Below are 16231 nucleotides of genomic sequence, written 5' to 3'. Positions count from 1 at the left end.
TATTGGCATCAAACAAGTTTACAAAATGAGTTAAGCTTTTATTATACACCTTGACTATAAAACCACCTGCAACAAAAATGATGTCTTTAAAAAGCTTTGTCCGCAGTGTATAAACACGAAGGGGACATTTGCAAAGCTCACAGTTTTGGTTTATGTCCACTTTTTGTCTTGACTTTTATCTCATTTTTATGACTGTATTACCACAGGATAATTAATATTTTTAATTATCTTATGTGTGTACGTACTTAAGAAAAGATTCCTAACTTTTATCCCTAACTTTTAATATGAATAATTTTACAAATAAAAACAAATATTACATACACAGCACAGGCTCTTTCTGACCCACTAACAAAACGAGTCGACCGATAGCTGTGAACATTGTTTTCCCATAGCCCAACAAATCCATTCAGAATCTCATTACACTCGTAAGGGTTACAACAAATCTGGAACATCGTTCTCATGGACGTGTCTGTCGTTAAGGCGGCGTGAGGTGACCATTACTAAGTACAAAGAGTTGCCTAAAATAGAGAGCTTTTGTGAGGCGGGCAGAGCGCGGGGAGGTGCGGGGAGGCGCGGGGCGGGGCGGGGGCGCGGCGCCGCCGCCGGCTCAGTCGCGCCGCGCCGCACGACCACCTCGCACGCTACACGCCCGCGCTTCGCTCGGCGCACAGCGCACGCGCACGCGACGCACCAGCCCCGCACCTCCCCGCGCCTCTAGCGCACCACGTGTACACACAAGTGCTCATATGACATTCAACGCTTAGTTCATTCTACAATATGCAAGAGCAAAGCTCCTCGCGATCCAAGACCACACTAAACTCGCTGGAGAGCGCTATCATCAAGCTGAAGAATAATCTGCAGATTCAAGACAACAAGCCCTCCCCGGATATGAGTGGATTGACTGTCGAACCCTCGTCGATCGACGATACTAAAGGAATAACAAGTAAGGCTAGCAGTTTATCTCCTTCGAATATAAACTTATCAATAGCGTCTGCAGCGCTCCTACAAGAAAATATGTTGCAACGGTCATTGCAAGGAGTCGTTTTATCGCTGCAAAATGCAATGATGAATTCTCTGCAGCAAGCGGCCTTGCTGCCGTCTAACTCTGCAGCTGCAGCTGCACTTAATCTCCAAGCACTAGAATCTTATTTAACACTGCAGCGTTTAACTTCTGTATCGACCGTTGGAAATTCAAATCAATCAAACGTCACCGAGAATAATTCAACTTCAAAACAAGACATCTTAAGAATAGCAACCGCGAGCGCAAAGATAACAGAAGTCGATGTATCAGAAAATACTAGAGAATTTTCACCTAAAACACCTGAAGAATACCCGTTATCTGATGCTATTGCTGCTGAGGATGTTGATTTATCAGAAGAAGTCGAGGAGGACCTAGCTTTATTGGACAATGAGGATGAATTCACTTTAGAGCAACATCTAGAATCTACATCAAAAGGTTATGGATATAGTTCACAAAATTTAGATAACGGATACCCTAGTTTGCTAATGAACGCGATGTACCAGCAACAAATGAATGGCAGTCCGACCCAACCACCATTATCTCCACAGCCTTCTAACTCCTCCAGTTCAAAATCAACAAACAGTTCAACATCTTCAACGGGAAGCAGTATTTCAAATAAACAGAAGACAACAGGAAGCGGCCCTAGGACAAAGAAACAATTTATCTGCAAGTTTTGCAATCGACAGTTCACAAAATCATACAACTTACTAATACATGAACGAACGCACACGGACGAGAGACCTTACTCATGTGACATTTGCGGCAAAGCTTTCCGACGGCAAGATCATCTCAGGGACCACAGGTAATGAAACTTTTTATTACAATTTTATTATTAACATTTATTCCAGTATCTTCTATCTTATCTTTTAATAGGTTATAATATCAATACTTCTTTTATTTTAAGTTAACTTTTACGTAAGTTTTTAGTTACAATTCCTATTTACTTTGAACTTTAAAGTTCAAAATAGTTGCCGCGACCGGGAATATTCAATACGTAGTTTTCGTTATTTCCGGTTAAGTAGTACATACATTTTTGTTATGAAGTAATATTTTTTGTCATACATAAAGTTAATATGTAACGTTTTATTATTACAATGTATTTTTATTCTATTGAATTGCTTTACTATACTCGTATTTGTAGATAATAGAATTGACGCGAGAAGTCAATTTATGTTTCCATTCCACTTATCAAAGCTTGAACACCGAATGTTGCAACAACAAGGCTTTTAAAATAGTAACTAACGCCAATATCTCTGAAGTAAAGATAAATTTAGTTTATAGATGTTTTCAAGTATTAAATTATTTGACATTTGATACTTTTGTTAGATTTCATTTTTATCAGAAAGATGGAAACAATTTTATATAATGGAATAAATAATACACCACATTTATGTAGAAATAAATGGTAACAATAGTAGGATTCAGTTTCGACTGCTAAAAGCAAAAAGTTATGAAGCATTGAGTTATGAAGGTGAAGAAAAATATTTAAAACAAAAAGGGTTAAGTATCGCTCGAGCAGATGTTATCAGCGGCTCGTCCGTCACGCTCGTAAATTATTTCACAAAACCACCGCTAATCTCTGACCCGATGTTTTAATTTAATCTTGTTTTATCCTTTTACTTTCCGTCTTCGGATTCTCAATAAATCCGCGCGCATATCTCTTTAATCTTAAAATATCTCTTTCAATAAAAAAACACGACCAATACAACTCTAATTCAGCCCTAAAACAACACAAATTCCAAACGTTGTTTGTCGATAAATAATGCCATTACATTTATTGTATGTAAGGCTTACAACAACATTTAATCTGCGTTAATCTATTTCTCTACTTATCTGTACGAGGTCCGAACCAAAAAAATGGTAAAGGTGTTGAATTTTTAACACCTGTCCCCTCCAAGATTTCCTTTCGAATTGTCGTATCTCAACGGCAATAAAATAAATTTGGTGTAGACGCCGGAGGGTTAACCCGGGCCGGGCCGGGCCTGTCGATGTTCAATCGATGTCCGTTGACACGATACATTATAATGGACCGAGGCGAGACTCCGATGGGCCATAACAAAGCACGTGGTGATCCTGACGTGAGGATTAATATGGACTACAAAAAAAACTAATAAAACCGTAGTAAATATTCTTCGCATACAAAATTAGGGTTCGGTTCTCGAACTTCAATTGTTTTTTTTTTATATTTGAAATCGAATTAATTTATTGCTTGTTTTGAAATCATTGTTATTATAATCATATAGCGTTACTGGATGATGTTATTTTCTTATTAATAATGCATACAAAAGGAATAATAAAACATGATGTTTAAAATAGTCTGTTTTTGGTTGATAAATGATTGGTATTTTGCATATGTTACGTGCAATCTAACATTTTTTTAAATTTCAATCACTCTTATTTATGAACACTGATCAAATTTCAAATTTATCTGGATTTTATTTTATCTACAACAACACCGAAACCTAAATTAATAATTTGTTTATGATATGCATTAGCTTTTCTTGTTAGTATTTCACTTAAAGATTCTCTCAATTTGTACAAATTGTCCGCCGCCTGTACTAAAAGGCGTTAGTTTGTTTACAAAGTTTCTGATATAAATTAACATTGTATCTTATTTTCTCAATAATATTTCGGGATAAGTTTATATTAAGTCGTTGTCTGTAACATTTCTGTGATGATCTCATCTCTATGTTTCTAACGCCATAGCTTTAATATCGGAATCCTGTTCCATTCATTACCGCTCTTTATCGTCACAAACTAATCTCGATTATTACTCGTATAATGTTACATCGAACATGTAATCCTTACCGTGGAATTCCATTGTATTGAAACATATTGCTGTGACGCTTTTCTTTAAGGGAATGAGAAGGACGATAATATGTTTTATAAGTCAGTGGAAACCTACAGATATAGATGGCTTCGGGTGTGTTTGTTTAGGCTATTTAGATTTATTGACTTGGTAACAAGAATGCTTGTTCCTAGCCAGTATTATTGATTACAGTTATAGCGTGTTAATTATAGGCTGTTCATTATGAATTCATTGCCTTATGATTTGTTTCGAATATCAATTTTATTGAATTCAAAATAATTGACTTGTATTAATATTAAAATCATCGATACCTTTGGAATTTTTATATGCATTTTCTTCATTATCATATTGGTTTACTTTGTTACTGATACATTTTAGGGTGTTCAGGCTTAATTTTAATTTAATTTTGTGACTGCCTTTTTTGTACCATATTATTTTTAACATTGGTAATTGTTATTTATTTGAATTATTCGAAGCTAATATATTTATTTTCATTCCAGATATATTCACTCCAAGGAAAAGCCGTTCAAATGCATGGAATGTGGCAAAGGTTTCTGTCAATCGAGAACTCTTGCTGTTCATAAAATCCTACATATGGAAGAATCTCCACATAAATGCCCAGTTTGCAGCAGAAGTTTCAATCAACGGTCGAATCTCAAGACGCATTTATTAACACACACTGATATCAAACCTTACAATTGTTCTTCTTGCGGGAAAGTGTTTCGAAGGAATTGTGATTTAAGACGACACAGTTTGACGCACAATCTTGTTGGAATATCGTCAGTTAATACTTCACCCAGTGGTTCTAATGGAAAGAGTCCAATATTGAATCCTAACTTCCCAATCGATAGTTTAGATACTGAAGATGAAAATTAATGTAATGAAATTGTATCGAAATTGATTATATTATCAAGACTGAATTACTATTTTATAGAAGTGCCTTCTCTATACATATTAACAATTTTGTTTATAAACTTTATACCTTTGTGAAGTTTTATACAAACTTTAATTTAAATTTTTCGGAGGAACAACACTAAGGGAATACTTAAGTAAGCAGTACGACTGTCAGTAGGGCATTTTTTTTTTTGTTTACTGTACAAATAAAAAAATTGTTTACTATTATTTTTGTACTTCTGTAAACTTTTGTCATATAGATTGGTTAAGGTACCTTTCATTAAAAGCGAAATTATTTGGAATCATTTATTTTTAAATAGGTACTAGATATATTTATGTTTATTTCTTAAAATCTTGTAAATTATCTGATCTCATATTGTAAATGTATGTAAAAATTTAAGATTACGTGCCTTAGTCATCGTGTAAAATTCATCCGTCCATAGATATAAGAATATTAATAATAATGATGTAAGAGCAGGCGAACACCTTTGACTAAACTATCGCATAACTGTTGTGCGATTGTCGATAGCTGTTGCCCATTCAACTGTTTAGTTGTACAGCTAACAATCGAGTAGTGTGTGCATATAAGCTCATAGGAATATACACAGTTGTGCGACAGTTTAGTTTCAGGTGTGCGTATGCTCTATGATTTATAATTAGTTATAAAGTGACAGTTTTTATTTAATTGTTTTTAGAACCGACTGAAGTGTTTTTGTACAATATAAGAAGTATGAGAATGATGTAATTAAATTCATAATATTGATTCTTGTTTTCTTTACCTTTTTACACTTCGATATAAACTTTAACAATCGTATCTAGTGATCTAAAAGATACCCAAAATGACGTTGAATAATTTTATTTGCCATTCGTTAAGTAATTATGTAAGAGGGGAAGTGAGAGGGAATTGGTTAATGTCGTTAATCTGGTGGGGAAGGGGTATAAAACCCATTGTTATAGAATTAGGCAAAATGTATTAAAAATATGAAAAATTTTCAGCATTTACCTTTTTGTAAAAACGCCATAGAGTTGTTGTAAAAACATTTTTTTTAAAGTGTTTCGAGAAAATTAATGTATTCTTACACTAGCTATCCCCGTACGGCTCCATCCGCATTAAATTATAAAAACTCTATTTTATTGCTTACATTTGTCAAATTTTTCATTGCAAATGTCAAACATCAAATACCCAAATGGCAACTTAGGGCTTTGACATTGGATATCAATTACCTTACCATGGTAAATTTGTTTCCTTGATGTTGGCAGATTGTAGTTTATGGTGCCTTTCGCCCATGTAGGATTTTTTACAATTTATTTACCCCTAAGTTTAATAACGTTTTTTTTCTTGCTTCGTTTTCATCGTAGCTCGATATCACGATCTAAGGGCAGTAAAGTAAAGTTTAAATAACGTTACTACAAACTTGATTCATAAAAAACGTTCCAATCAATGTTTTTGCCATATTGCCAATTCGCCATTATAAAAATCGCTTTTCACTGGAGAAGGTAATTTAAAAAAGCTTTCTACTATATATGTATTTGAAAAAATATAATACATTAAAACTGTATGAACAGATTATATAAAATTTTTTGGAAGACCACAAACGATGTATTGAAGTCTTTCTTTTTTTGTTTAATTAAAGGTAAAGGATACTAAAAAAGAAATGACACTACCAACAAAAGATCTATCCGCCTAAAGAGCTTGAAATATCGATTCAATTCAACAGAGATCGTATAGTACCAAATCAAAGACTTCCACATCAATAAAAGGACCTCCATTGTCATACTCCCTTACAAAAGACTCTTAAGAGTGTATCAAAACGACATAAAGCTTAATTCTTTTTCTAACACAAAACCCGTTCACAAAAGCCCACATGGATATTAAGAGGTTTTTTTTTCTCTTAGATTTCGAAAATTGATGACGTGTTAAAAAGGTAACAAATTGAGTCCGTCGTTTTGGGGGCCGATGTCGTCTCTAAACACAACCGTCATATTTTTAAATATTCGCATTCGAAATTCGAATTTAACAGCGTGATTCGTTACGGATTTGGCGGGTTTTTGTGGTTTTTTGATTGCGTTATTTTTTATGGTTAGACAGTTGGGGCACACGCTTGATTGCTTTCAAGTCACGGATGCGATCGATACTTTTTATACTTATCAAGATTTTAACAGAAATATGTGTATTAGGTGTTTATCGATTATCTCGCTTGTTTCAAATCTACGTCTTATACAACACTACTACTGCCTACTGCTGTTTTGTTTAGAATACATAAATACTTATTTAAAAAGTAAAGCGGCGCCCATTGAATAAAATGATTGAAACCCATATGTTTTTCTTAAGTCATAATAACACTAAAATTAACAGTTACAGCCCTTTGGTGGGTACAAGAATATAGACATTTTCTTAGCGAGTATATCAGAAAATCTTTCGAGCTAAACCAATATTAAAATTACCAAATAAATTTGACTGGTCTTAATCGACGTTCTTTAAACACGGCGACAATAATGGCACTGTATATCTTACAAAGCCCTTAAAGACTCGTATTATTCACAAATTACATAGCAATCACCCCAATCGGAAATCCCGCTGGGATAAACAAAGTGTACCTTTTGCAGTTACCTTTTTTTATCTTTTCACTTGCACCACATTGTGTGACACCGATATTACCGACGATTGTCACAAAGGATTATGTTTGCCATCACCAGTGTTTGAAAAATATTTGTTTTCTCTTAAGTGTACATCATTCGAATTCGCTTACTAGTGATGTGCTGAAGATGAAAAACTTGGTATCGACGTTGTTTACAATTTTTGGTCAAAGTAATATGATCATTTTTTTTTTAGTCTTTCAAAATATAATAATCATAGTCTACTTAGTTCATATTAATTTAACTTTTACGATCAAAGTTAAGACAATAGAGAATAGCTCTTATACGATTTGATTTTTTTTAGCACATTCTGAATATTTTGGATACCACTTAAAACTATAGATAATCGAATCAAATAATTTTCTTAAAATCAACTCGTCGTTAAAATCGACTCGTCAAAATATTGTGAATATTTATAATAAAAAAATTGACTCAAAAACTTAACGACGTAAACGTAAAACATATGTTATTAATTGTAAAAAGGTTATAATTTCGCACAGTATGATGTCACTTTTTGTTACCTGATTTCGATACAAGACCATATGTCACAGCACTAGTAGGGCGCTTTTATTCGCAACGACCACACACAGAACAACGCGATTTTTTTTTTTACTTCTCGCTCGTGAAATTGTATAAGGTGTTTTGACAATGCGCTCCGAACGTGCGTTCGCGAGGTCTCGAGTGTTAAGCACGGTTTCACTCGACTTATTTGTCTTTATGTGTCGATAGCTTTTCAACGAGACTTTCAATGCCTTTATTATAAAAGTAACCTTTGATATTAAATGTGTAGTAAGAACACATTTGCGTGATGGAATTAGAAATACGATCTATAGAACTAACAAGAGCATAAATGGTCTGTAACATTGCTTAATCTATGGACAGTACATGCAGTTTGTCTATGGTTGTTATGATCCTTAGGCTCTAGATTTGTAGACGTATAAAAGAACCCAAACTTATCTGTCTATGGTTTCACTGATTTTATTAACTGTCACCCGCAACTGTGCGAGTGTTGATAAGGCATTAATGTATCTCTGTTCCAAATTTCATCCCGATCAGAGCAGTGCTAGAGTTACCAGGTAACAAATACCTATACATTCAAACTTAGTATGCTATCATAAAATAGAATTGAGTGTTAGTTTGCTTCCTTCTTAGTCTCTAAGTGCGTGTATTTCATTCATATTTAATGTCATATGATATGTTTATCAAATGGATTTCGATGCGAGCACTCGGCATTCAACTTGCGAGCACTAGTGGCGCGTTATCAGCAATGCGCGAATTAACTGCGACAATTGTGATTGTGAATGCCGTTTGCATATGCTAAATGCAACTGTCATAGATTAAATATAAAACAGACTGGCATTGTATATTTTAAATATTGTAGTTTCTTTTGCTGCTTCTTCTCGTATAAACTTTATTCTTTCTGAAGATATTTTCAAAGGTTCAATTGTAAAGGTTGATGACAATATTTAGGTCATTTTCATTTAAGAGGTAGTATTTAATGTATAAAATACAGTTAAGGCCTTACAGCGAGATAGATTTTAGTATGTAGGCAACATAACTTTGACAGATTACAAATTACAATTACAAATTACATATTCAATATGTATAGCTTTCCATAACACTATTTTATATCTTTAACTAGCTGTTCCCGTGCGGCTTCATCTGCATGAAATTATGAAAACTTTTTTTTTACATTTACCAAATTATCAATAGCAAATATCAAAATGACATGACATGACATGACAAACCTTAGCAATCTTTCTTTCTCGATGTTGGCAGCAACTTATGGTCTCTTTCCCGCATTAGGGTTCATATCCAAAATATTTACCCCCTAAGTTTAATGGCGTGAAAATATATAGCCTTAAGCATGACGTAAGTGTATGGGTTTTCATTAAGAAAAGAATTATTCAAAAATATGGTGTAATTGCTGACATCTTAGGCAACAAAGAAGTATGTGTTTACGCTTTATTATAATAGTATAGATTATCACTATTTGCTGTAGCCGTACAATAATTGAATGATGTACAATAAATTTAGTTGACAATTTGTCAGTCAACATATGGTTTTTTTTTTAAACATTTGTCGCATCTGCGTCTAGACATCTTTGTCCGTTGCCCACGCGCTATCGTGTCTCGCGGACAGTTACGGCGTCGCGATAGCCCGCTAGATATCGGCTGCGGCCGCACACGATGCGTACACAGCCTCTAAACACTGTGTCCTTTGCCATTGCGCCGATAACACCTGACAAATTACCTCTTACCATTTTAATGTCCGCCGTTTCTAACACACCTCGCTAACTGTTACTTAATCTTTGACGCGTTACTTCATTATTTGACCGCTTTTATTGGCTATAAACAGCGAGTGTCAATGTAATAGATGTGTTTGAAGGCTTATAGTTAAAGACCACCAAAGGTACTCGATTAAATATAAGGCTGTACTATAACAAATTGTTTTAAACCAGCTAGTCTAGATACTTACTTGACCATCTTGTAAATAATAATCATCTTAAGGGAATTTTCTTTAATTACGTTCGGTGATATCTTAATTCTTTTATCTATATTTAAGTTATAAATAAATGCGTTCTAATGGTAAGACTCTTTATTAAGTTTTTAATGCCATTAATAAGCTATACCCAGGTAATATTATGAGTAATTCAACGAAGGCACAGTTTATCTGTCATACTCAAACATGTTGTCTAAGTTGTACCAATACGGGGTACGACTATACGCCGCGCTAGTGCGCGTGACCTGTTCTCAGTTGATAAAATTTGCACGGGCTTGAATCGTGACCGGCGTCGCGTCCGAAATCGCGAGGTCAACCGCCACCACATCTGCTAACCGACGTCTATAGAAATATGCCACACGAACGTTACGATGTCGCAGCAACAAAATAGGAATTAATAGAATATCACGGTACGTCAAATAGACATTGCTGCAACGAACACAGTGTAACATAATTCAGTATTTTTATGGTATTATCTTTAACTCTATGACTTAGACTGTCAGTGATGATGTGCTTCACAAGTTCATTTTCCGTTACCGCGTGTTAATCCGTGTGGCATCTCTCTTACAGTATTTTGAGGGAAATACGCGGATTTCACATATAACTGACATTGAGTTTTGACGACTACCAGTAATTAAATTTTCGATTATAAGCCGATCTCCTACATATTAAAGCGTTGTAGTGAATTATTATAGACTTAGGTTATCTTTTCGTGACGTAGTTTTGTTTTTTAATTTGTTAGGCTATAGTTTTTAATTATTATAAATGCACAATATTTTCTCACAGATAGTCACGATTATTTGTCTATATTTTAAGTTTGAGGCATCCTTTTTTGGCGAACGTCTAACTAAATCCGATTAAAAGTTGATCGTGTTCTCAGAACTGATCTAAGCTGATTTTGCCGCTTCATACGGAGTTAGTTTGTATTTCGTACCTTGAATAAACCGTTTATATATGTTACTAAAATAAGGCAGTCGTTGCGGAAGAAATAATAAGACCGTAACAGTTTTTCTTACGAAATAATTTTATTAAACTTTGTTAGTTTATTTTGGCAATAAAAAAGATTAGTGAAATTTAGTACATACATTTATAATGTCAAACATTCTAAATTAAAAAAATTCAAACCGTTTGATTTTTACAGAAAAAAATAATAATTAAAATATTCAGTCAAAGTATCAAGCACACAGTATACACTAATACGAATATGATAATTTGACGTAAAGCAATAAAAAGTTAACATTAAGTTAGTATGAAGTTTTATGATTATTATAATATAAACATGTTGAATAAAGTGGCAATTATCTCATTAGAAATAATAACATGTACGGGAGCGGCGTGCGATGCGATAATGTGTTCTATTTAACAACCATGTTTTAATGGATTAAAGTGACTGCGTATAAATTAATTTTAATCAAAATTTTAACATCTAACTTATGACAACTGATATATTCACATACTGTCGAAAAGACGTTAAGTTCTCTTGTCTTTCGAGAGTACATTTAGTATTAGAATATGTCCTGAATGCCTTACCCCTTAGTGACCACTTAACTATCCTGAGTGACTTATGCTGGGTTTCTAAAGTTTCCACTCATTTTGGTTGCTCTGTATTTAAACGAAGTAAAACTCATGTTACGTAGTTCAGAAATATTTCATGAATTTATCGAACCAAAAACGAATGGTTAAACGTAGCTGGGAAACCGGTCATAAGTGTGTAAGTACAGTCGGGGTATCTGACAGTGTTCGATCCTAAATGCTACAGTTGTTTGAACGTTTTGCACGCATTGAAACAACAACAACAATACCCAATAGGAAAGCTTTAAAATGTGTCTGTACAAAAAAAATGACGATCAGTTAGCTAATTGCTTATTATTATTTCAGTTTATATCTGCTTGCTAATTGGTTATTTGTAAAAGGCGGAGTTTTCCAAGCTAATTGTTTTCAAAGTGAAACACTGCGGATTTCCCTGACTCTACATTCAGTATAGCCGTCGGGTTTAAATTATCAATTCAAGGTTTTAATTAAATACATTAATTGTGTACTAAAAATATTTTAATTCTTCGTATGTATTTGTAATTACAATTAGAAATAAATATGTAGTCAAAATTTTTATTTAATTTCACTATTATAACTGAAATGGCATTGAAAAAAAAAAGTTTTCAGCATTACGTTTTATTTGAATTAAAAGTTTTACGGATTTCCTAAAACATGTCTATTTTAATGTACTGAATTTAATTTATTATAATAAATATGAAACATGCCAAATAAATTTAGTTAACATATGCAGTATTGGTTTCGCTTTCGTTTTGTTTACTTTTAATTTTTATTACCTTTATTAGGATTTTGACTAAAAATCTTAACTACCAGAGAAGTTTACAAAATTAGATATACCAGACATTTTTAAGTAATTACTTCAAAATATGAGATACGCTTGTATCACAAACAGTCGAATATGACTCTATTATCTGGCAATACAATGCTAAGACCATGGTATGGGCGGGAGGCGGGTCTTAAGCAAACTCCGCCCATTCCCTCCCAACTCTCTCTGTTATTGGCGGAGCTTAACCTGCGCGTGCGCCGAGATTTTACACCGGAAGTTAAGCCGATCAGTCTTAAATGCACTTTTATACGTGGAACATGTTATAACTTAATTAAAGTAAAGAGGATAATACTTAATTAAAAGCTCTGTATGTTGGTTTGTGATTTTTACAAAGCAAACGTAGCTATAAGAAACATTTGTTGTAAAAAAAACATTAATTAATTGGTTTAACTTATTGTCGACATTCAATGCCTTACATCGATAGGATATTAAAATCTCTAAGAAACCTGATACCCTATTTCTGTCAATACTCTATGACTTTTATGAGCATAATTGCTGAATATTTTACTTTTTTATTTTATTTAAAAAGAGAAGAATACTTCAGTCATTTACATCAGCAATTAATTTTTACAAATCCAAACTTACCACAATATACCACATCGTATTAAAACCACATTATTTAACCATTTTGTTACAGACGTAAATTACCATTCGCCTTATAACCTGTAACTAACGTAAATCTGATTCCTTTGCGGCCACATTCTTGTCTATTTAAGGTATTTTATCATTGCATTATAATATTCAAATACTATATCCAGTTATTTGCAATGATAGATTTATTCGACACCAGCGCCTGTCGGAGACATTACGAAAATTGGAAACGTTAAGATTGAACAAGGCGATTCGTCTTAATCTAAAATCCATTGCCGTTTTGTAGTGGATTTTGCAATTCTGTTTATACAAATCGCACCTTCCTACACGATAGTGATCGGAGTTTGTTCGTAAGACTTTATTGATGTGAAACTCCGCTAATACCGTGTAAGACATTTTATTGGATTAAATAATCATATTTGAATTCATTCTATTAACATTTACGCATACTATTTTGTGTCTTTGAAATGAAAATAAGCTCAATACGAGTATACAAAGACGCTTTCCATAGTTAGCAATAAGTTATCTATGATCTTTCTTAAAATTGCATAGAAGAATCATACTTGTTACTGCGGATCTCCTGAACGACTCAACGGATCTCTCTTAAATGTGACATCAATGTATAATATAATCTGGAAGGACAAAGAGGCTAGTAATAATTTTTTTATTCTGCCCAGATGGAATCACGAGCTAGTAGAAATAATAAAACTTTATAAGTAGTAATTTTTATCATAATTAGATAATTGTGTTATTACTTTATTTAATGTCTTTTATATTTTAATATGTTATTATTTAATATGCTTTTAAAAAGTTTAATTAAAAAAAAACAGTATAATCTTTATCTACAACAAGCATTTAGCGAGAGCAAACAGCCTCATTGCGATGTAAAAAAACTTGAGCCTGATCAACAACTAAACGCACTCAGGTAACATGGCCTACTACATACATGTTGCCTTAATACATGCAGACGAAAACAACTGAAATAAGTCTATTGAAAACCTTAAATGTCTTTTTTATAATTAAAAACATAGCCTAATTTCTCTCTGATAACGTAGCTTTTTAATAGTGAAGGAATTTTTGAAATCGGCCTAGTAGCTTTTCAGTTATTTCAATACATACAAAAATCCAAAAATACTAATCTTTCCTCTTTATAATATTAGTTTACATTAGCGAATCTAACCGCGTGGACATAAAAAAAAACAAAAGTGAGTAGCCTATGTCTTCTTCCAGACTGTTCTAAATCTATACCGAATGTCATCAAAGTCCATTCAGCCGTTTAGGCTACAAACTCTGACAAACATCTATCCATCCAACCATTTATCTAAACATTCACGTTATAACGTTTATAACATTAGTATGATTTAACATTAACAATCTTAAAGTATAGATACAAAATTTCAGAGCTATTAAAATTAAAATTCGGAGAAATAGAGAGATAAAAACATTATTTCGAAAGCATTTCTAAAAGATTCCTTTAAGAAGTATATTAAAATCAGTAACAAAAAGTGCTCTACATGACCTCTTGTTGAATTCCTCCATTACACCATAGTGTACTGCTTTAAATAAGATTAATTGTAGTTATTTAACCAAAATATAAAAACACATTAATGCACGTCATGACTATTTGTCTTTCTTATTAACAATATTTTTTACAAAAGCATCGAAGTCAACAACCTTTTTACAGTTTGATTATATACTCAAAATGCGTCGGCTTCTCATTACATGGTCGCTATTGTATTAGTTATTATTAGGTGTTGACCAGCGTTCTTTAAAATTAAACGTTTAAATCTCGATATTTTAACATTCGAAGTCGTTCATTTATTTCCAGAATCTTTCACAGGAATGAAGTGAATTGGATACACTTCGGTGTGATATAGGGCCAGGACAGCACGCGCTTAGCGCACTGAAAGGCATCCATCTAGCAAATATTGACACCACTCCGACGCCCATTGTGTCGGCACCACCTAAAGGTTATCTTATCAACTGTTTGAACTACAAACAGAGCATCGTATTTGGTGACAGGCGCTCGCGTGTCTGTCGGTTTGTCTCTCACTCCAATGTCAAATAATACCTTATCTTCTTCATGCCGGTAATCGTATTGGTTATGTGGATTAGGGCCGCTTTTCTTGCGAAGTTTCCGGCCCTTTTATATTGTACAATGGTAAAGGCGGCAAAAAGTATATTACGCTCGAGTGTTTAAGTATTTTACCTTCTCTTTTTACTCATGGTTTCCGCTTAACACTTGTTTATTTATCCTTTCTGTTTAAACTTGGGTAAAACCTAGATACGTAATGAATCCATGAAGAAAAGAATATAGGCAGCTAAGAGCAAAGAGTTCACCTCATACATGCATTATGTAAGTTTTTTTTTTATAATATAAGGTGGCCAACGAGCAAGCAGCCACCTGAATCCACCGAAATGGAAAGCGACCGCTGCCCATAAACATCCGCAATTGCAGATGTTTTGCCAACCCTCAACTGACGGAGGAGGAGACGCACATAAACAGGATATTTTATTTTCCCTTCCTATGCGTCTTCCTCACCGTCAACTCCACTTTTCCTTCTCATCCTTTCCTATTAAGAAAATAGTGGAAAGGGAAAAGGACTAAAATTAGGCCTCCAGCACCACACTCATCAGACGAAACGCGGAATTGCTTCCACTTCACGCCTGTTTTCTGTGTGGTCGTGGTATTACACCGGGTGAGCCGGCCCATTCGTGCGAAGATGTTAAAGCGGGCTCTACCACTGTTAGAGCCTAATGCAAAAGAAAAAAAAGTAAATAAAAAACAATTCTCGACATCTTAAGGCTTGATTTTCAAAGTCTAACAGATATCCAGAAACTGTTATTTATCATTGACGCAGAAGTTATAGGCAGCGACAGACCTTTTATCGTAGATACAAAAAACACACTGCTTTAAATAGCATAGAAGCAATCCATTTATAATTGCTAGGATGCAAAAAATGTTCGAAGCGTAATATAACTTTAACTGCATAAACCTTTTAACAGCCTCTGCAAAAACAGCTGGTTATCCACATTAATTGGTCAACTCATTTAAACCGTATTTAGTTGTCTTATTATCCTGAAAAGGTTCAAGTAGTCAGGTTTTATCGTTTTATAACACCCAATAGCATCCGAAGTGCCTTCTTAATTAAGATCTTTATTTATAAAGAATTAGACCACCGTCCATCCTCACTAATTAACATATATACCGACAAAATAGGGACATAATTAAAATGTTCTAATTTTATTGGACTACCTTCATCTCTGTTTACTGCCCCTTATAAGCGCTGTAAAGATACTAGAGGTATAATTTGAAAAGCTCTGCGTGAAGATATTTATAATGAACGCTTGTTATGTACGTTTTTGTTTAATTAATTTCATTTGAAAATTGCAGCATAAA

General features: G+C 33.7%; 1 protein-coding gene across 1 annotated transcript; it reads left to right on the top strand.

The window, feature by feature from the left end:
• Positions 1-635: 635 nt before the first annotated feature.
• LOC106105175 (protein sister of odd and bowel) lies at positions 636-5241 on the top strand. The gene is made up of 2 exons (XM_013285426.1): positions 636-1823; positions 4331-5241. Exons 1-2 carry the CDS (start codon positions 778-780, stop codon positions 4704-4706), a joined length of 1422 nt encoding a protein of 473 aa, XP_013140880.1. The 5' UTR covers positions 636-777; the 3' UTR covers positions 4707-5241.
• Positions 5242-16231: the final 10990 nt, after the last annotated feature.

The sequence above is a fragment of the Papilio polytes genome, unplaced genomic scaffold (assembly GCF_000836215.1).
Source record: "Papilio polytes unplaced genomic scaffold, Ppol_1.0 DF823177.1, whole genome shotgun sequence".
In the NCBI taxonomy this organism is placed as follows: domain Eukaryota; kingdom Metazoa; phylum Arthropoda; class Insecta; order Lepidoptera; family Papilionidae; genus Papilio; species Papilio polytes.
Note: the sequence above shows the minus strand (reverse complement) of the source record. Positions and strands in the feature narration are given on the sequence as shown.

Excerpts from the sequence above, each read along its gene's own strand:
- LOC106105175 (XM_013285426.1), top strand. The coding sequence starts at position 778 with ATGCAAGAGCAAAGCTCCTCGCGATCCAAGACCACACTAAACTCGCTG. Across the intron at positions 1,824-4,330 it reads GATCATCTCAGGGACCACAG|ATATATTCACTCCAAGGAAA; the intron begins GTAATGAAACTT and ends TTTTCATTCCAG.